Source organism: Glycine soja, chromosome 19 (assembly GCF_004193775.1).
Source record: "Glycine soja cultivar W05 chromosome 19, ASM419377v2, whole genome shotgun sequence".
NCBI classification, from domain to species: domain Eukaryota; kingdom Viridiplantae; phylum Streptophyta; class Magnoliopsida; order Fabales; family Fabaceae; genus Glycine; species Glycine soja.
In genome coordinates this window covers 43,717,706-43,739,972 of record NC_041020.1, presented here as the reverse complement: position 1 = coordinate 43,739,972, position 22,267 = coordinate 43,717,706, and the positions used below count along the sequence as shown (strand labels likewise).

General features: G+C 30.4%; 2 protein-coding genes across 4 annotated transcripts; both read left to right on the top strand.

The window, feature by feature from the left end:
• The first annotated feature begins 2,312 nt into the window (after positions 1–2,312).
• LOC114398944 (probable beta-1,4-xylosyltransferase IRX9) lies at positions 2,313–5,063 on the top strand. Its single transcript, XM_028361034.1, has 3 exons — positions 2,313–3,182; positions 3,500–3,731; positions 4,674–5,063. Exons 1-3 carry the CDS (start codon positions 2,512–2,514, stop codon positions 4,803–4,805), a joined length of 1,035 nt encoding a protein of 344 aa, XP_028216835.1. The 5' UTR covers positions 2,313–2,511; the 3' UTR covers positions 4,806–5,063.
• Positions 5,064–10,589: 5,526 nt separating this feature from the next.
• Positions 10,590–15,029, top strand: LOC114400289 (protein IQ-DOMAIN 1-like). 3 transcript variants are annotated; one of them, XM_028362662.1, is made up of 6 exons: positions 10,590–10,875; positions 11,519–11,618; positions 11,720–12,043; positions 13,096–13,317; positions 13,422–13,541; positions 14,081–15,029. In XM_028362662.1, exons 2-6 carry the CDS (start codon positions 11,544–11,546, stop codon positions 14,771–14,773), a joined length of 1,434 nt encoding a protein of 477 aa, XP_028218463.1. In that variant the 5' UTR covers positions 10,590–10,875; positions 11,519–11,543; the 3' UTR covers positions 14,774–15,029. The 3 variants fall into 3 exon arrangements, with proteins under 3 accessions (XP_028218463.1, XP_028218464.1, XP_028218465.1); XM_028362663.1 differs by having other exon boundaries at positions 10,695–10,875; positions 11,482–11,618; XM_028362664.1 differs by having other exon boundaries at positions 10,695–10,875; positions 11,353–11,618.
• The last annotated feature ends 7,238 nt before the right edge of the window (positions 15,030–22,267 follow it).

The window sequence follows — 22,267 nt, the reverse complement described above, 5'->3', positions numbered from 1 at the left end:
TACAACAACTTACATAGGTTTTCAAGTAGTCGTGACAAGAGTTCAAAAAATTTAAAAAAATTTAATTTTTTGTTCTACTTTCAAATTTTGTGATCCAGTCAAAAAATAAAAATTATTGCATGTTCATAGATCATCATCATATCCAACTAAAGTTTTTTTTTTCTCTTGGTAAGATTAACTCATGCTTTTAGTTTTCAAAAATTTATTATTTTTTAAAGAAATAAGTATTTTTTTTAAAAAAAATAGTTTTCTGATTTCTTTTTTAAAGAAATCAGAATTTTCTTAAATTTTAGTATTTAAAGTCGGAAATTTAGATTTGGATTGTTACTATAAAAAAATAGTTTCGGATAATCTGTAATTATATATGAAATAACCTATCTCAAAATCTTTACAAACATAAATGCCATATCGTGCATACACTTTTTTTTTAATCTTATTTTTGGCTATACTCCTTTTCCTTTATTTTATGTTATGATCGTTAGCTTTTGCATTTTTTGTAGGGACTAAACATCAACATTCATCCAGTAAAATAAATAAAAAAACATCAACATTCATAATACGTGTATGAAACCAGGTATGCAGTATTTTTTTTTTCTCTATTTCCTTCAATCTGCAAGTTTTTTCTCCCTTTCTTCTCTTTTTTTTTTTATGGGATTTCCTTCTTTTCTCTTATTCTTTCTAACTTTGTCCTTCTTTTTTAAAAAAAAAATTAAGTACATATTTTTTTTTATTTTTAAAAATTAGTTTGAATTTTATATTTTTTTAAAAAAATTGTTTTTTTTATCATTACCATTTTTCTCTCATTCTTTTTTATCATAATTTTTGTCATATTGGAGTGAATATTTTGTTAAAAAAATAAAATTAAGGATATATCTACTTCTTACTTTTCATTTTATAAATTTTTAAAAATTATATTTAGTTTTATAAGTTTTAAAAAAATTCCTATCATTACCTTTTATTTTCCTTCTTTCTCCTGATTTGTATGTTTGTGATATTAGAGTATTTTTTCAAATCTTAGTCATCAGAACTGTATGTTTGCCTATGCATTTGTGCGCCTCCTACGTCTATGAGAATTATTGGATAACTTTCTGATTCTAAAATACATGAAAATATTTTTTTTTTTCTTCTGATTCTTAATTATATATGATTATTTTAATGAATGGATATAGGTTTCAAAACAGAGGTCATCAATAACTGTGAAGTGATTTTTAGTGTGATCATCACAACTTGACCTATTGTTATAAGCTGTTATAAATGATTATGCATATTAAATTTTGCTTCTGCAATTTAGTTTTATTTTAAATTTGAAATTTAATATTACAGAAACTTTTTATTATTATTATTATCTAAAGTTTATGTTGTACAGATTAATAATACATATTTGATTTATTATTTTATTTATGTATGTATTAGATATAGGCAATTAATTAATATTGCGTGACTAAGTAAGTGGGAGAAACAAGATAATAGAAAGAGGAGTAAAGACAGATTAAAAAAAATCAAAGATTGAATACATCAAGAGAAAAATAAAACGAAAGTTATTTTTTTATAAAAGGTATATGAGAGAGAAAATGAAATCATATTTTTATTATTATTATTTTTTCACCCCACTCAACAACAGAAATATAATTTTGTTACCTATATGGGAGTGCAAAAAAGTTACAATGAAAACACGATCCTATTACACATTTATACAACAAAGTCATATTTTCATTATGCTTTATTTTTTTACCTAGCCATGTTCTGTCCAAGGGACAATTTCGCAATATGTCTAAAAGACACCCACGTGAGTAGTGTAAATAGCAAAGGTGGTAATTCAATAGCAATACCCCAAGAAAATATTCTGGGCATTGGCTAACAATGCCCACAAGTTTGAACGATCCAAAACCCACCCACTGTAAAGGTTACTTATCACCCACCACATTACAATAATTTTATAACTAACTGCCAAAAGATTCATTATGCTCATAATAATTATTTTTATAATCCATAATTTTTGTCCAAAATCATAATTATTCTGACAAGAGATCCCAAAGTCTTTGTTAATTTATTTATTTTTTCTTCAGATTCCTTATATTGGACTAGTCAACCTCAAATTAAAAATTAAACTCCTAACACCACGAGCATGATTACTAGTACTAGTTAAATGGCCTGGTACAACACATTCTTTATAGATGGATGTGTGCCATCCCACCTGCTATTTGGTGTAGATAACAACTCATGGTCTCACACTAGCTTTTTTATGCTTATTTTTATTATATTACTTTTACTTCAAGGGACAATCAAGCCACCCTCCTATGAAATGCCTCCAAACGAAAAAGCTAAGCAATCAGTTTGGCAGTACCAATCATAAGCTCAATAGTTGCAACATTTTCCTTAACACAAATGCGGTACCCTTAAAGCATCTAAGTTTATATTACATTAATTCCACAACCCTCCTCTTCATTCTGTGCCCCCCAACTTGTCATTCAATTCCACCCTGAAGATTGTGCTTCAGGTGGTTCAAAGAAGATGGGTTCACTAGAAAGATCAAAGAAGAAAGTTCTTCTATGGAAGAAGGCCATGCTCCATTTTTCCCTATGTTTTTTGATGGGGGTTTTCACAGGCTTAGCTCCAACAGGTAAATCTTCTCTCTTTTCCACCAAAGTTGCTGTCTCAAATAGGACAGAATTTGCACCACAACCTAGTGAAATGTCAAACCTCACAACAAATGTCAATAGAATTTGGATAGCTCCAATGCCAGATACCATGCCCGTGAAGCCTAGAATCCTTGAAAATGAAAAGAAAAAAACAACAAAGTTGCATGCAAAAAAACAGCCCCAGTTGAAGCCTAGAAGACTCATAATCATTGTAACACCAACAAGCACAAAACTACCCCACCAAGCAGTGTTTTTGAGAAGGTTGGCAAATACTATAAAGCTGGTTCCTCAACCATTGCTGTGGATTGTTGTGGAAGCTAAAACCAATTCCACAGAACTGCCAGAGATATTAAGGAAAACTGGCATCATGTATAGGCATGTGGTTTTCAAGGAAAATTTCACGGAATTAGAAGCTGAACTGAATCACCAGAGGAATCTTGCACTTAAGCACATTGAGCACCACAGGCTCAACGGCATTGTACACTTTGCTGGCCTTTCCAATGTTTATGATCTCCAATTCTTCCATCAGCTTAGAGATATTGAGTATGATTTCCCCCCCTTCTGTTTGCTATACTAATTTTAGTAAACTATTATTTGCATTATTTCTCTGGGGCCAATTTTTAGGGGGGAGAAAAAAAATGTGCTAGTGTCTAGTCACTACTCACTAGTGCTTATTCTACATTTTCTACTCCTATGTACTGGGTGGTAGTTTTTAACATAAACAATTTTGAGGGCTAGTGGATTTCATCTTTTGGTATACCAAACATGGGTGGTAATAACAATCATGCATTATATTTTCACCCCTCCAAGGTGGTTTTTTGTAACTAACATGTCCCCTTCTTAATTATGGATTCATTTAGGGTCTTTGGAACATGGCCAACCGCATTGTTAGCTGCACACAGGAAGAAAGTGAAAATCGAAGGACCTGTATGTGATTCATCACAAGTCATTGGTTGGCATCTTAGGAATATGAACAATGAAACTGATACAATCACTCCCCCAATTCATATTTCAAGTTTTGCTTTTAATAGCTCCATCCTTTGGGACCCTGAGAGATGGGGTCGCACTTCCTCTGTTCAAGACACTTCTCAGGTATACATTATAATTTTATACGTTATGAGTGTGGACCAATACTGTTTAAGAAATATTAGTTACTTGCCTTGCCTAAGTAATTGTCTTATTTTAAGTTTTAGTTAAGTTTTAATTAGTGTCTACACAATTTTCTCCTAACCATATGTTTACTGCTAGAAAGTTTTTGGAGAAGTTTTATACTATTAAAAAGGTTTCTCTAATGTTAACATTAGGCACAAAACTTATTTGTACGTGTAGGCACTAAAATTTGAGAAACGGAGAGAAAAAAAATCGAGAGGATCTATTCTCCTAAAATTTAAAATTGAGACAAATATAAGGATTAAGTAAATAGTGTAACAAAAAATGCTTAATATTACCTTTTAATTACTTTAAGTTTTAAAATACATTTTATATTTTTAGCATAATAAATATGCTTATTTCTAGTTATTTAGTATCAGTATACTAATAATGTGTTAGCATTCTCTTAATCATTTTCACCCATAAAAAACTAGCTCCCACTAGATTCCTTACCGTAATGGTTGTGTACATATAAAATTAGATTAGGTCTCTTCGATATAAAGACTTTGCTTATGCTACTTAACGTTAGGCCAACCTCCAACTACTTCAGAAAGAAAAAATCAAAAGAAAAAAAAGAGTAAGATATTAGGTAATATAATGACACCTTGATTGACTAGTTGAACTAATCACAATACTAACTATGTAGTGTTTTCTACTCCGGCATAATACCATTGATAATGCATGATGCTTCCTTATACTCCAAGATAGAATCCACTTTCAAGTTTCAACATTATCTCAATTAGAAAACGTAGTCCATTTGATATACAAACTGACAAGATAGATGCATCACTATCATCTATAAATAATTAATCTCTAACAAGGAGTTTTGTTGCTTTTAATTTTTGTCCTTATTATTGTGCCTTTCTTTTGTGGTTCTTCTACTAGAATTCAATCAAGTTCGTGAAGCAAGTAGTTCTAGAAGATGAGGCTAAATTAAAGGGAATTCCACCAGAAGATTGCTCCAAAATCTTGCTATGGCGTTTCAATTTTCGTGCCCGAACCATCACAAATCACTAATTTCTAGATTCTGGCAGTACAAAAACTACTTTCCTACTACTATATAGAATTTATTCATTTTTTTTTCTCTTTTGCAAATTTATCCTATGTTTATAGTTTTATTGATTCTTCCTGTTTTCAAATTTTTGTTAGCTTATGTAAGTGAGAGGGTCTTCTGCTAAGAAGCAAAAACATTTAAAGCATAAATGAACTTTTTCGAAAAAGCTTCCCGAGTGTATGGCATTTTTTTTTTTTAATTTGGAGAAACAAATTGTTGTATTAATTGTGTAAATGCTAATGATTTATTCATGAAACAACTGGATAAGGGTTGGGTTTGGGCCTCCTCTTTTGGACCCGAATAGAAGTCAGAATATATGATTAAGCCCAGGAGAGGACAAAGCTATCGCTTCATTCCTGTTTTGGGTGAAAGTGTGTAGTTAGTTTGTTTTTTTTTTTAATAAGACTAACAATCTTCAAATAGAATAAAAAAAAAATGTGCCTTTTTCTTCGGTGAAACAAATGGGCCGAATCCCCAAGTACATAAAAACAATTTTTTAAACAATATCTAGGTACTACTATGGACATAAAGCTTCATACTATAAAGTAGCATATGAAAATTGTCCCAACAAAATTAATAAGCCTGGAAAAGCCAATCTCAGGAACATGCAACTCTTTGAAGATCAAAGTCAAACTCAAGCTCCTGTGATGATCTTGTATAGATTACGGGATGAATTTGAGTTTTTGTTTCTATAATTTTTTCTAGAAGCGTAAATAACTTGAGCTGAACAGAACTTTGAATAGCTCAACTCAAAGTAAACTTATCTGGTAATAACTTACTTCATAAAAAGAAAAGCAAAATCAATATACGATTGGTGTTAGATCATTTGAAAGTTTTTAATAATCGCACATGATTCTGTTTAGGAGAATTTTATATTTTCTCGTATTCGGTCCAATTTAAAATATGGTCTATCCAAAAATATCACAATGGTCGTTGCTGTGGGGTATGGTTAACGGGCATCCATCATCCCGATTATCAATGTATGCGTGGAAAACTTTCAAATGTTCTGATATATTGAGAAATACTCATATCTGTTCGAATTTCCATATACAACTATTGTCATCTATTTATTAATAAATGCATCGAATATTATTCATTCTTTTAAAAACACTAGTTGGTGCATGGGTGACACGTTTTTGTTTTTATTGTTGTTGTTCATATATAAAAACTATCTCTAAATATTATTTGAAAAATTTAAGGGATTAACAAAAAAGGAATATAGATAAAAGTCGAAAGTAGTCGCCTATAAATTATAAATATGACTATGCTTAGTTTTTTTGTTTTTTTTCCTTTTCTGGTGGATATATTATGATGCTTAGTTGGTGAAGGATTAATCAGCTAGATTGTGTTTAAAAACAGAACTAAATAAAAAAATAAATAAAATGAAAGAGAATTGAAATTCGAGCAAAGCTTTCTACTTTTTAGTGGTCGTTCACGTGACTACATATCGACCTTTAATGCGATTCACATGTTTAGCCTGAGGAGCGTAAAATTTATTATTGATACCCGAAAAATATTGTACATTGGTATTTTTTTTTTTAAAAATTATAGGCAATATTTTTTTACTTATTGCATATTATTAATATTATTATGATAACCAACAATAATCAAAGTGAATGAAACTTTAGCTCCTTAATCATGTGATCAATGATTCAAATCCTGTATGAAAAAATCATTATTAGGACTTGAAAGGAGACAATCCATAAGTATCACTAGATTTTTTGAAGGAATTTATATTATTATTATTATTATTAAAGCTCGATTGAATCATGAAAATAATATTAGGTTAAATTATTATAGTATATGTTATTTACAACCAAAATTGATTGAATTCTATTAATTTGAAATTTATCATCAGCTAAAATAGTTGTTAGGAGATTAAACACTTAAATAAATTTTAATATTTTGGAAATTAATCCATGATTCTCGACAAAGAAATATCCAACAAAAAAAGATAAAATGTCATTTTAATTAAGAAAAGTGTTATTTAAAGACCTATGCTTACAAATTTATAAATAAAAAAATAGAGAAAGAGAAAAAGATTTTTTTTATTTTTTTTATTTTTCATGACTTTCTTAAAAAATGAGTTAGACTGAGTAAACCCATTTAACTATCAACACATGTGGATAGGTTTATCTATTTTGACAAATTAAGTTCAACCACGAAATAATATTTATTAGCAATTACAATCAGAAATTAAATAATACTGAACTAAAATTGTTCTAATTATTATAATGTTTTATTTCTTATTAAAAATAAAAAAAGTCTTTGTCCGACTAACCGTTTTGTTTAGTTTTGAATTAGTCTAAAGTCTAAACGATTTATCATCCATTCTTGCAAAACTGATTTTTAATTAATGAAGCGATCTACTGTTTAGTTATCGGCCTAACTAATCAATTTTGACAATTATACTTTTGACGAAAACCAAATTACTTTTCTACTTTTTAAAATTTTTGAATAAAAATTAGAAAAAAACTAATATTTAATTTTTATAAAAAAATTGATATGGGTATTTTTTATAATATTTGAAAAAAATATATGATTTTAAGATCACTTTTCAAATATAAAACGGGTTTTTGTATTTATGGAAAACGAAAAACAAAAATGGATTGCTCTTGCTAGTTGAATTAGTCTGCACCTTGTGTCCCAATACTATAATTAAAACAAATTAGTAACTTATATTTATTATGCCTAAAACATTCACCAAAAAAATGAATGCATAAATAGGAGATACCTATAAAATTAAACGGCGATGAACCCTATCACGCTCCTACTATAATTTGATGACGTATTTTATTAAGTTGTCGTAATGGTAGAAATTGCAACTTAGGCACTATGTTTATTGTTGAAAACCTTCTTGCTACCATATCTAAGAAGGAAATTGACTTTGCTAGGCTCGATTACCAACTTCATTTAATTTAATACTACTTCAATCAAATAAAACTGGTTTATGCATTAATATGTTCAAGACTTGATGCAATTTTATTTTGACAACAAGTACTGTAGGAAAAAGGATGTGGTTCAGACATTTTCGGTACACAATTTACGGAATTGTTTAGACATGTAGATATAGGAGTTTGTTCAAGAAGTCTACACCTAGTATAAAAAAATATATATAAACTCTTCTAATATAACTGCAAGAAAAGTGAGGGAAACCATGAAAATGCAAGAAATCCTTTTAATGAAACGATTAAAAAAAGTGTAAGTTGATCGAGATAAGTGAAGCACTTAAATTTTAATTAGACATATGAACAAAAAAAAATGTGATAGATTCAATTTGATATTTTATTTTTTTATTTAAATAATAAATTTTAAAACCTGAATCTTTATTATTTAATTTTTTTTAACGATCTTTCTATCAATTTTCTTCTTGAAGTATGTACCAAGAAAAATCTTTTCCTAAAGCATTTTTTAAGTTTTATTATTTTAGTTTGAAATAAAATTTATGTTATAAAGAGAATACAAATTTTGTTATAATAATACAAGTTTTAATTTAATGGTTTAAATAAGGTTTTTATCTTTTTTGTCCTTATAACTCCTTTTAATGAAAATGGGTGAACACATTTCTTTTCCTTTACTAATTTAACAACTCTATGGGAGGATTGAGACCCTTACCTATTTTTCACATGTGTTGTACACTGCACTGCAACCTCTCGAAAGTTGTTAAGAAGTATCAAGAAAATTGAGTATGTTGGAAATTAGAAGATACAGTAATTATTTGTTAATCAGTATCATAACATTTTTTTTAAAAAAAATTCAATAAATACTAAATGAACTAACTACTCATGTTGCCATTTTCTTTCCACATCTCAACAAAACATTAACATACTCTGTATACTTTATCTTATGTCATTTATTCAATATTAATTATTGAAAAAAAATTGCATTAACTAGGTCTAGCAGTAAATAGCTTTATTGATCTGTATCACTTTCGGGCAACTTTCTCTCCAATCACTTATAGTCTTTTTAACAAAGTCATAATTCATAACAATTGGTTAGTTCATCCTCACAATATTATTGGTTAATAATGTACTTCCTCTTCATTCCAGATTTTACGGGGTTTTAGACAACAAAAAAATCATTTTAAAATACTAGTAACAAAATTAATGTTACATTAAATAAATATTTTAGGATTTCCCTTAATAAATATTTAGTGGAAGAGTAATATAAACTAAGAGTAAATGAGTAATTAATTTAAAAAATAAAGAATGTATTAAGATGTTATCGAGTGTTTTCTATGAATACGATGGATTTAATAAGTTATTTGCATTTCTTAATTCCTGTGTAAAAAATTTAAACATCATATATAATATGAACCGGTTGGAGTATTAAATAAGATTAGTTGTTGCTTTGGAAAATGGTCAGTTGACAGCAAAATTCAGAAATGTCAATGGTTTTAATCAGTTTACCAATATCCCAAAACATAAGTTGATTTTCAAAAATATTAATGAATCATTATTAACATGCGCTAATGTTATGACTAATTCATTGATTACAAAATAAATTAACTGATCATAATAGTATTTTTTTAAGGTAACTTATTATTATAGTATGAGTATGATTTTACAATAAAGAAACTTACTAAGAAGAAGGAGAAAATTAAATAGGAAATTTCAACATGCTTGTGTTAGTAAAAGTGAAGCGTAGATATTTAGAGTAGAGTCTTGAATTTGAGTTTTATAAAAAAATATATAATCGGATGGAAAAGGAATGTTGGTCACATTTTTTTTTATATTTTTTCTCAAAAATTCTCTATTGGTTATAATTTATTGGTAATCATTATTTTTATAACTTTTGTTTCTAATTTAACATAAATCGGGAGAGAATCATGAAATAAAAAGAAAAACATAAAAAATAATAATTTTAAATAAATTTTAATCAATTACAAAGAGAATTAAAAAAAATCTCACAGAAAATGTCACTAGCATCTCTCTCCACAATTATCTCAAAAGAAAATATTTCTTTAAAAATAATCAAACAAGTTATTTAACAAAATATTAGTAATCATAACACTAATGTAATGTTTAAGGTCATAGTAAATATTCATAAAGAAAAGTTGTAAATCCCTCTCGTTTTCCCACCATTGCATATTGTTACTTATTAGGTATAAAATAAGTCTTTTTTCTTTTTTTTTTTACAAATATGATTATTCCATTTTATGAAAAAAAAATCAAATGAAAGATTAGAGTCGGTAATATAATTTTGTTTAGTGCAATAAAGTTACATCATGTCTATTTTTATTTTTTATTTTCTAGCTTCACTAAACAATAAAAAATAAAAAGCTTATAAGTGCTACAAGACATGAATGTAAATTGTCAACATCACATTAACCATTATCACCAACATGATTTAGTGATGATATTATATATTGATAAGGTTTAAATATATTTTTTCATTTCAATAATTTAGCATTTTTGTATTTTTGTTCTAATAAATTTTTTGTTTTTATAAAATGTATTTTTTTCTTAAAACCTTTTAGATAACATTTAGTTTATTGTTAAAAAAATGCTAAAAAAAAGTTTTTTAAAATGTTTTAAAGACAAAAAAAATAAAACAAATATATTTTATAAGATTTAAAGTAATTTTTTTAGAGACAAAAACAAAAAAAAAGCTAAATTGCAGAAAAATATTTAAACCTGTTGATAATAAATTTTTACACCACATTGATTTTACAACTTATATTTCTCCTTTATATTTTCTTTCTATATATTTCCCAAGTCATAAAATTGATTTGCAGCAGCATTATCCTTCACACATTAGTGGTTAATTTGATACTTTGAACATGGTAAAGCAGCTCCGGGCCCACCGTGAGCAACCCAAGTGGCAAGGTCTCTCAATATTAGCAGAAACAGCTGGTCCTATAATTCAAACTATCCTCTATCAGCATTTGGCAAGATCTGATTTCCCTCTTCACAAGGAGAGAAAGAGAAAGGCATAGTTTGCTGCAGGTTTGATCTTCAAGTTGCAATCTTTTTGTTGTCTCGACTGGGTAAGAAGAACATATTTGAGATCTGTCACTTTGTTTCAGTCCAGGTACCTCTCTCATTTTACATCCTCATTGGACCATCCGACTCTCCAAGATTTTAACTTTATCTTTGTTCTGTTTGTTATATTCTATCTCACACTTTCCCATTTTCTCTTTTCTCTGTAATGCCTTCTTATTCTCTTGAGTTCCCACATTTTTCTATCTTTTTTTTTTTTCCTTTGCTGAAAACCTGGTAACTTCAACTTTGGCTAAAAGCCTGCTAATTAAACTACTTGAATCTGAATTCTCGTGTGTCTATTCTATGTGAAAATGCAAAAGGGGAAAATTAATTCGCTAACATTCTTTTTTTTTGGGCTCAATATTATATATTATTCGGTGAACGAGGTTCAGAAAATAGAAACCTCTTTTGTTTTCTGGAAACTTGATTTACTTTCATTTATGGGGTACCTACATAGAATTAATGCAGAATTGATATACAACTAGGACTATTAGGAATTTGAATGGCTTTCTACTTCGTGTTACAGAATTATTATCGAGACTCTTCCCTCTTCACTGTCAAGTTTTGTGGTGCTAATTATGACATTTAATAATATCACCAGATGCCATTGGATTTCTGTTAGAAAATTAAATTTTGTTGGTCTGTGAGGTTTCAGATCTTCAAAGTTTCCTTTTTGTTCTTTTGGTGCAAAGGATTAAACTAAGGAATGCCAAGAAAATGGGGAGGAAGGGAAATTGGTTTTCTAGTGTGAAGAAAGCTCTCAGCCCTGACTCGAAGGAGAAGAAAGATCAGGTTTGGGTGAAATTTAATTCAACTTATCCTGATTAATTTAATTCAACTTATCCCAATTTTCTGGGTTTTTTCTTTAAGAGTTTTATCATTTGTTTCTGCAGAAATCAAGTAAATCTAAGAAGAAATGGTTTGGGAAGCAAAAATTTGAGACTTCAGTCTCATACTCAGAAGCTGATAAAGCACCACCACCACCACCTCCTATTCCTCCACCAGAAGAGATTAAATTAACTGATATTGAACATGAAATCAGTCATGATCACGATCAAGTTGTTGAAGTTGCAACTGCCATGGATGCTGAGGAACTTGTTCCTTCTGTTCAAATAGAACCTGTTAGGGTTGAAGCTGCCCTAATTGCTCATTTTGCCGGTAAACCAAAGGATGAAGTGGCAGCTATCAAAATTCAAACAGCTTTTCGTGGATACTTGGTATGAGTTGCAATTTTGATTTTTAGCAATATAAATTACTTCGTTAATTATCCCCCCCTCTTATCTTTTTCACAATTCATTTTTTTTTGGCAAGTTTTCACAATTCATTTAGCTCAACATTCAATGAGTCATTCTATTTTTATAAAAAATCCTACACAAAACTCCCTTGTATTTATTAGAGATGATACGACAAACTCTAAAATGCTATTCAGTATAAAGCCGAAAAAAGTTGTTAAAGGACAAAACTTAGATATAGTTCCATAAGTGCTTTTGGTATCATTCTTCAATCAGAATTGGAATTTTGCCTTGTTAATCTATGTTGACCTTTGATGCAAACCTTTATTACGTGAATTACTGATATGAAACTTAAAATTTGATTGGACAACACCACGAAAAGTACCTAAGGAAATGCATCTAATTTTTTTTCCTTTTTAAAGTTGGGCCATTAACTCATTGTTTTGTAATCAAATGCCATTCATATTCTTATTGAGCCTTATAAGGAACATATTTGTTTAGTGCAACTCCACCTTTAATTCATGTGGTTGGGAACCAAAATGAACCTTCAATTCAACCACACTAAATGAATGCATTCTTCTCCTTTTCTCAATATTACAGTTAGGGCTCAACAAAGGCAGGGTTGACATTTGGTCTCAAAATATTCTCGAGTTCAGTTAACAACTTAACAATTTTTATACAATGGGGATTATGTAGGTTTTCATAATAAATGGGTTAAATGCAAATACAGGGGATGAGATCATGAGGTTTTTTTTTGGTAACAAGATTATTTTTAATATTTTACTATAAGAGAAAAAAAAAACCTGTTACAAGAACAATGTAAGAACAATGCGGCAATGTCTTGTTTAATAATTTATTTAAAGTTTTACTGTAACAGTAGATCAAAGTTCAATTCTTTAAATTTGAATCCATGCAATATCTTTGTTAAATGTACTCTTGATACACACAGTTATTAAGCTGCCAGTGTCCATCAATAATTGCCACAAAAGAAATTGCTATTTGAATTTCAACCTACACTTTCTTTTGCAATCATTTAGGCAAGAAGAGCATTGCGGGCTTTAAGGGGGCTGGTCAGGTTGAAATTATTGATGGAAGGGCCGGTTGTTAAACGCCAAGCCACAAGTACCCTCCGCTCTATGCAGACATTATCTCGCTTGCAGTCTCAGATTCGTTCCAGGAGGATCAGAATGTTAGAGGAGAATCAGGCTCTGCAGAGGCAGCTCTTACAGAAACATGCTAGAGAGCTTGAGAGCTTGCGGGTCTGGGTTTCATTTCCTAATTTATTTTGAAATTCCAATCTCGTTGGACTTTTTAACATATTATGTTTGGAATGCTTTTAACTTGCTACAAATTATCATAATAGATGGGAGAAGAATGGGATGACAGCCTACAATCAAAAGAACAAATCGAAGCCAAGTTACTAAGCAAGTATGAGGCTACTATGAGAAGAGAAAGAGCACTGGCTTATGCATTCACTCATCAGGTTTTTTTAAAAAAAAAAATTCTCATCAATTTACACATGCGAGAAAATGGGTGAAAAATTTAATACGAACTGAAAAATCTTTCAAAAATATCGCATATTATAAACACTAAAATGAGAAATCAAGCATCCTTATTATACTATATGGATATACTCTTCACTGTTTCTTTATCTCTTGAATCTGTTATACTTTCCAACTGAGACTTAGGCCTGATTCCTGATAAGTGCACGAGTCCTTTCCTATCTTGTCACTATCTTCAGAGCCATATCCTCTGCACTCTCCTTTCTCACTGCCACGATGATCTTTTGCATAATCCAATGATATGCTAATGCTTTGTTAAGTAAGTTGCAGCGTAAATTCTTCCTCAATTTTGTCAATGGAAGTATTTTGTTACTGAAATAAAGTGGCATGCTATATTATGTAACATATTTTGAATGAATAGCATTCTGCCTATGATATGATTTTCAATCATAAGTGTAAGTTCCTTGATGCTGTCAACAAATTCAGTGTTTGATATTTGGGGGCAAAAAATATTTGGCAGCAAAACTGGAAGAACTCGTCTAGATCTGTAAATCCAATGTTTATGGATCCAACTAATCCGAGCTGGGGTTGGAGCTGGTTGGAACGATGGATGGCAGCCCGACCTTGGGAGAGCCGTAGCCATATGGATAAAGAGTTGAATGACCACTCCTCCATAAGAAGCTCAAGCCGCAGCATTACCGGTGGAGAAATCAGCAAGTCATTTGCTCGTTTCCAGCTCAATTCGGAAAAGCACTCTCCAACAGCCAGCCAGAATCCTGGCTCCCCTAGCTTTCAGTCCACTCCTTCCAAGCCAGCTTCATCATCTGCTAAGAAACCAAAGAAGGTAAGTCCAAGCCCAAGGGGCAGCTGGGTTATGGACGAGGACTCCAAAAGCTTGGTCAGTGTACACTCTGACCGGTTCCGGAGGCACTCCATTGCCGGTTCATCGGTGAGAGATGACGAGAGCCTTGCTAGCTCTCCAGCAGTTCCAAGCTACATGGTGCCAACTCAATCTGCAAAAGCCAAGTCCAGGACACAAAGTCCATTAGCCTCAGAAAATGCAAAAGCAGAGAAAGGTTCCTTTGGGAGTGCAAAGAAGCGGCTTTCTTTCCCAGCTTCACCTGCCAGGCCAAGGCGCCATTCAGGTCCACCAAAGGTTGAAAGCAGCAGCTTAAATGCAGAGTTAGCTGTGGACAAGGGTGTGGACAGTTGATCATACAAGTAAAAGGATGGAAAAGCATTAAAGTAGGATTGAAAATATATCACTGAAGAAATAAAACAAAAAGAGTTTATTTAAATTGAGTGTTCCATTTATTTATTTTTCATATTTTTACGTGTATCCTAACGTTTCTTGGAGGCTTTTGATTTGGGGTGAAAAAATTGCTTTGCTTACTATATTTACCAATTTTCATCTTCATTTATTTGCTTTCACACTATTTGCCCCGATGGAAAGAAATGTGGTTAATGAATCATGATGGTCAAATTACAGAAGGACAAATAAACTGTCCGAATCCTTTCTGTGCTTCCCCAATCAAGGACAAGTATCATTCTGGTCAAAGTTCCTCTTTCATGATTCCTTTAGTTGTGATATAAATGTAAATTTAATATCATTGTCTCATTTCTTTGATGCTACTATGTTCTGCTTTGAAAATTATAATCAAGGTACTGATCAAATAAAAAACAAGAACCTTAAACGAATAATACCCTTGTAAATGTGATTAGCATCACTGAACACTGTTGTTGGATCTTACTTTATTGCCTTGATGCTCTGGAACAGAAAAGGTCTGTGCCAGCATGCACTTCTATTTTATTTATTGCTGATTTTTCAACTTTTTTTTTTCTTTTTGGGGTGGAGGTTGGGGATACATATTTCATTAATCGGTGGTTGAAGCGGGGACTTCCAGCTCATATTAGTACTCTGATGGAAGCTCCCAATTCATAATAGTAGTACTCAACTGTGCCTAATCTCCCTCTATCACAACACTTTTTCATGTTAACTGCCTCATTTTTGGCCAACTAAATTTGAAATTTTCAGTTTGTTTTATAATGTGTAGAGGATAAAGTACATTGTCTTTAACAAAAAAAAGGTACGTTGTATGTTTGTCAGATACGGAATTTCAACTTAAATTTATAATAATAGAACAAAACTATCAAGCATTAGGCATTCTCTTAATAGTGATTGAGATTATGCAAGTTACACATTTTAGTCACTGGGATTTTAAAAACCTTTTATTAGTCCTGACTCTGCAAAATGACAATGAAAAATAAAGTGAAAAAGAAATAAAATGATTATGAATATTGCAGAGTTAAGGATTAATAGGAGGTTTTTAAAAATTTAGAAACTAAAATGCCCAAGCCATACTATCTTGAGGAGTAGAAGATTTACTCAGTTTTTAAGCAACCATAAATAGATATTGTGGGTGGCTACCGTAGTAATTGAATCATTTTCTATATATGACACCGGTAACCATTTAGAATTCTGCTTTTTATATTAAATATAAACAAATTATATATCATATTTTATTGTAAAAATACATAATTGAATTGATATTAAAATGAAATGTTGATTTATGTACTAGAATTTTTTTTAATCTTTTGTTCAAAAGGGAATAAAAGAAAAAGGAGTTTTTATTTGCAAGCGAAAATATTAGAAGGATAAAAAGATAAAGAAATCTTTCTACAAAAATATAAGGTTGACCTGTGTTTGGAAAAGAGGGCTTTAGGGTGAAAAGAGAAGTGAGGGAGAAGATATAAAATTTTCACTTGATAAAATATTGTAATTTTTAAAAAAAATTTAATTCAAATATTATCCATATCTAATAGAATATCTTTATTTCTATAAACAGTAGTGCATTAATTATTCCTACTTTTTAAATTAATTCAAACACCAAATCTACTTATTAATTATATTTATTTGTCTTAATTTCACATAAAAATAATTAATTATCTACTATATTTATGTGTATTGTTCATAGTTATGAATGGTAATTTTGAATAATAACATAAAAATCCAATTAAAAATGCCATAATTGATTTTCTTTTATATAAGATACTAAAAACATAAGAGAATTAATATAGTTCATTAATTATTTATACTTTTAAAATTTAAAATTATCACCCTATAATAAATCCACATAAGAGACCCCATCACTCTGTTTTAACAGCTGAGCAGCTACCTAAGCTATAATGGAATCATATAACAAAAGCTCTTATGATTCCCTCACAAGCTGCACGTCCAGAGGTATGATTCAACTTGATGACACCTTCTGAGGAAGTTTTCGAGACCATAAAGTTTTCATATCCACACTAGTTATTAGAGAACCCTGACACCTTTGTAGCCCCTTGGATAACTTTACTGTAGCTAGGAATATGGGGAAACAAACCATGGAGTAGTGTTTGGATAATGACGACTTCTACCATGGGAGACTTTGTATGTCTTCCAATGTGAGAAACTTTTTGTAACCATTATATCTTATTAATTTTAAATGCTTTCCATTAGTGATAAGTCATCACAAAGCAAAGTGTCCCATTTAACCAAAATGGAACCATAAACATGTTTCATCACGTATCTTGTCTGTTTGGAATCTTTGGATAAGTATTTGTAAAATTTATTTTGAAGTGAAGTAATCTATGAGTTTTTTTATTTATTTTAAAAGTAAATTAATAAAACTCAAGTATAATTTTTTTTATTCAATGCAAAAATACTTACAACTAAAAGTGTGAAAAATTAACTTAAAATCATGTTAGTTCGTATTTCAGCGTAGATGATCCAACTCTGAACCCTAAACCACTCATGTTTTAGGCAAACAAGTAGTCATAACCTTGCATAAAAAAATATTGAAGTAAAAGATGTATTAGTTGGAAATACCACATAGCATTTTGAAGCTGTTGTAATCCTTTCTCCGGATCATCATAGATAATAGATATCAATTTCAATTTTAAGGGTCTTCGGCCGGTATTTTTTCGTAGACTCGATTGCACACTGCACAGTGGGAAAATTAACATGCATGCAATGATGCAAATAAATACATTCATTGAAATAAGAAGCTCTGTTAATGTTGTAACAAAACTAGCTAGTTACGAAGGCTTAAAACCAAAGCATTTTACTTTCATCATCATTAGTACCACATCCTTTCATTATTATTTAGTTTACCCCCTCTTGGTGCCCTGTTACTGTTAGTTTCTACTTTGGGCTTTACATCCAGGAAGTTTGTTAACCGATTCTTTTTTTTTTTTTTAATTGTATTTCTCTTTCCTTTACTTTTTAAAAGCCATGATCCAGCTGAATAAAGAAAAAGTTCTTCCTCCGTTTGGACAGAAGAATTTTTCGGTTGACATGATGCTGGTATTTGATACGCGTAAGTAATACGCCAGAACCCTTTTGTTTCCCCCACTTCAGGTACATATACCATGTTATTTAGACGCACAAAATAAAATGTTTTGTAAACAACAAAAATTGTTTCAGATAGAAATGGCGGTATATAGTGTCCTATACAATGTCAAAATTTTATATGTTAACTAGCAGAATTGATCAAACCTTAATATTCCCCAAAAAAAGGCCTTTCAAACTTCAAATTTGTTATCTGTATATTTTTTGGTATCTTCAAAATCTGGTCCTACGTGACTTCTCTTTTTTATTCAGTGGAAGAAACACTCTAATAGGATCAGACTGTTCATGTCAGACATTATTTGCTTAGAAAGGGGGAAGGTAAGGAAGACAATGTAGATGGCACTTTTTACTTATACCTCTGAAATTCTTATGATTCAAAATTTTAAGAATGGTCTCTCCTTTGAAGCTTAACCAGGCATAGGATTAGGAGCAGTCTGTGTTATTTACATCCAGCCTAAGATGTTGATATATGTTAGCAGTTTCGTATCATTCGGAGTTGGAAACAGATACTTGTGAAACATCTTCCTTATTTTCCTCGAATGCAGTTTCCTATTGTCGTTCAATGGGACCTTGCGGGGTTCCAAAAAGAGTAGGAAAAAAATCTTCCTATGGCACTCGTCACAGAAAAAGAAATAGGACAATACCCGTGATATGTATTCCGTCATTCATGGTGGGACCACTCTATCGTCCAATCCCTGTTTTTATTTATAATTGAAAATGGAAACGTAAGATTCGCACAAGTAAATAAATAATTAAAAAAAAAAAAGTTTAACTCTGCTGGTTACAATAGAAAGAAGCATAATTTATGATTCTGCCTTTTCGATATACATAATAAATTTGAAATATGTATTTAACACATAAGATTTAGATCGCATCAATTTAGAGCAATCGTTGAAACCTTGGGTAAGTATATCCATGATTTGAATTTTGGGGAGGAGTTACTACTTTTGCGTGTGTCTATAACTAGTTAACATCATCATCACACTCAAACTTAAAGATGGGCTTGTGTCGATTGAGCTACGAGTTGGTGGAATCTCTATAAACAATCCTTCATATTAAAAGATACCACTGACATAGATTAAGTATGCTATTTATTTTAATACATTCTTAATAACTTCCAAAATCTACAATTTAGCCTGCAGAATGTCAGAAATGAATAGAGGAATGCACCATAAAGGGTCATGCTATGTATCTCATAAGTATCTGGCAACTAATAATAGAATATATTGTAGAAATAATGATAGAAAACACAGAACATAATAACAGCAATACACAAAGAAGATCGTATTCAAACCTACCATTTGTGTATATGACCAAGAAATCCTGCTAATTCAGTATTCACGTTCTGCCTGACTGTACATGGATTTCAACCAAAAAAGTATGCCTCTTGTTTGACACTTCCTCTGCACGTGAAGTTATTCAATGTCAAAACCCCAGTTGGATACCTGCTGGACAACTTCCTCTATAAATGGCTGCATGTTTCCCTGACGAACTGACTCCTCCATATTTCTCTGCCAAAAATTCTTCAAATGCTGGATCTTCAATGGGAATTTCACCCTGAACATATGAATTATGAAATCGATTATGTTAAAAGATCATGACAGCTTTTAAATTTGTTTCTACTTCCATGGACATCTACAAAAGCTGCTATTGAAATGCAGTAATCTACATAGTGCATGTTTGCTTGTTCATCTAAAATCCATGTTTAGGTGGGAATCACGTAAAAATTTATGTAAAAACAACTAGTTGTTGCTTCCAATGATCCACGTCAAAGTTAACTACAGTGGATCCAAACATGCGGAAAATATATAATATTAGCTTGTTCTAGTAGTACGTTCAAATTTATATTCAAAATTCAGCTTTACTTGTACATTCAGATGACAGTTCCACCAAGAGAGACAGAATAGGAAATGCATTTTTAACACAGACTAGCATTTTATAATTATAACAAAATATTTGCTGTCAGATACAGGTGAGATGAAGCTATAACACATTATGGTCTATACAATTTAGAGGAATGATGATTATACAAGATATTCCAGCATACATTAACACGTCTTCTATCATAGTGCTAAATACTAAGGCCTTGTGGGTTTAGTTTTTTTATTAATAAAAGTAGCTTCAACGCGTTGGATAAAGTAAATTATAAAGAAGATGCATATATTGGATAACTATAGTTTCTTGAATACCTAGTAACACTAGTTATTTCTAGCTGACATTAATCCACGTCACTATTGCCAATACAGAAACAAAAGTCAGTGCTAATAAATACAGCACGCATACAAGTTTTTATCCTTTCCAATCACAAACTCTCCTTCTTTCCTACTCAAAATGATAACTGCTTGTTGATCTGATCATGCTTTTCTGGCAAGAAGCTTTTCCGATAGAAAAAAGAGACAAGTTTGGGAAATCTATGAGCCAAGGAATGCATAAATCTCCTCCTTGGGAGCCTCTTATCCCAAGTTCTCTTCATCTCGTTTTTAGTCATGTGTACGTGGTTCATATGGAATAATCATAGGGGCTAACATTGCAGCACCTGCAATTTCAGGTGATCATGAATCACATTAGAATTTACTATGTGTTTCTTTTCTTTGTTTTGGGGGTTGCCAAACAAAACATATTCACAAGAGGTAGGCAACCAACTAGAAACTACATTTGGTGCAAAACCACAATCCACTTACTTTTTTTTTTCAGTTTCTTTCCCAATAAATTTAATGAATGCAGACAGAATCCACCTAAGACACCTTTAACATTTTTTTATTTATCATTTTCAATATTTTTTGTGAACTTTTTGTCTTTAAAGTTATAAATTTGCATATTTACTCTCGATTGCATGTTAGTACACCAATGTCTTGTTAATAATCCATGTCAACGCCTAATGTATTGAGACATTAGCATTAGAGTCCCTGTCAAACAATCAACATTTCTCACCATTAGTCAATTAATAACAATAGACGTCCAACTAACGGTTGGACAAAATGAAAAAAAAAAACTACAATAGTAAAATGCGATAAAAAATATTTATGACAAAATTCAAGAAATAATGAAACTTAGGTTATAAAATATATAATTAAACCTAATTTATAAACAAATACCTATTTTTACCTTTTTTATTTTTTTATCACATTTATATCTTTCTTTTCTTTCCGACTACCTAAACCCATATGAAAATCTTATGCCATGAGAGACTTTTGTAAGTATTTGGGTGTTAATCTCACCAATGTAAGGTCATGATTGGTTTGTCAAAGCGATGGATTTGAAAAATACAATTTGAGACATTGGGGTGAATTCGAATTAAATGAGGACCCTGCTATGTTCAACCATTATTGGGGAGTTCTCCGTTGTTATTCCATACTGAATGCAGCACGTGTTTCAAATTTGTTTCTTACTTTAAATGGATAAACATAAATAACAAGTATTTGCTGATATTATTATGCAATGAATAAAAGATTACATTGACTTCCTAATGAATGCAGTTAATACAATTTTCCAAGCAATGCAAAGACACAAGTTCGAGTTTTCTCTACGAGAATATAAACTGAAATAGTTGGAAAAGATAAATAAGATCCAGTCTTGCAGATAATTTTAATGATTTTTAAAATATTGAATATTGGTAATATAAGATAAACATTTTTGTAGTGAAGTGTGAAATTTGGAATCTCGAGATATAATTTAAATCCATGAAATTTAAGTGTGGTATATGAGTATTTCAGGAATCCTGAAATTTTAAAATATTTATACTTTGTTTGAACGAGGAAGGAAATAAAGAAAAAATAGTAAAAAATAAAAGTAGAATAAATAAAAGAAAAGTTAAGTTGGAAAAATATATTATCTGGATTAATAAAAACAATAAAGAATTTTTAAAAAATTTGTCTACTTATTTTTTTAGGTTACTCATATTATTTCAATTACTTATTTTAATTCGTAATACTTGAAATCAAAATCTTAAAGAATTTAAATTAATATCACTCGAACTAATTACATATTAGTGTAATCTACTTATTTCAATTAATACAAAAATATAAAAAAATAGATAAATTTTGTATAGAGATGTTTTCATCCTTATAAGTATTTTATTATTTCCTTGTATAATATGATTTATTTTAAATATCTTAAAGATATGTCATTATTCTTGAATTTTAAAGGGGGTTATTTTTAAAATTATTTAAAAAATTATATGTATTTGCTTTTAAACAAGAAAACACAATTTTATTTTCTTCCTTTAATAATGAATAAAAGAGAGCAAAATGGAGAAACGACGTGACTTGTTTCCTATGCATAACCCATTTGTCAGGGGAGAAAAGTAGTTTAATTTGC

Excerpts from the sequence above, each read along its gene's own strand:
- LOC114398944 (XM_028361034.1), top strand. The coding sequence starts at position 2,512 with ATGGGTTCACTAGAAAGATCAAAGAAGAAAGTTCTTCTATGGAAGAAG. Across the intron at positions 3,183-3,499 it reads CATCAGCTTAGAGATATTGA|GGTCTTTGGAACATGGCCAA; the intron begins GTATGATTTCCC and ends GGATTCATTTAG. Across the intron at positions 3,732-4,673 it reads CTGTTCAAGACACTTCTCAG|AATTCAATCAAGTTCGTGAA; the intron begins GTATACATTATA and ends TTCTTCTACTAG.
- LOC114400289 (XM_028362662.1), top strand. The coding sequence starts at position 11,544 with ATGGGGAGGAAGGGAAATTGGTTTTCTAGTGTGAAGAAAGCTCTCAGC. Across the intron at positions 11,619-11,719 it reads CGAAGGAGAAGAAAGATCAG|AAATCAAGTAAATCTAAGAA; the intron begins GTTTGGGTGAAA and ends TTGTTTCTGCAG. Across the intron at positions 13,318-13,421 it reads GAGAGCTTGAGAGCTTGCGG|ATGGGAGAAGAATGGGATGA; the intron begins GTCTGGGTTTCA and ends TTATCATAATAG.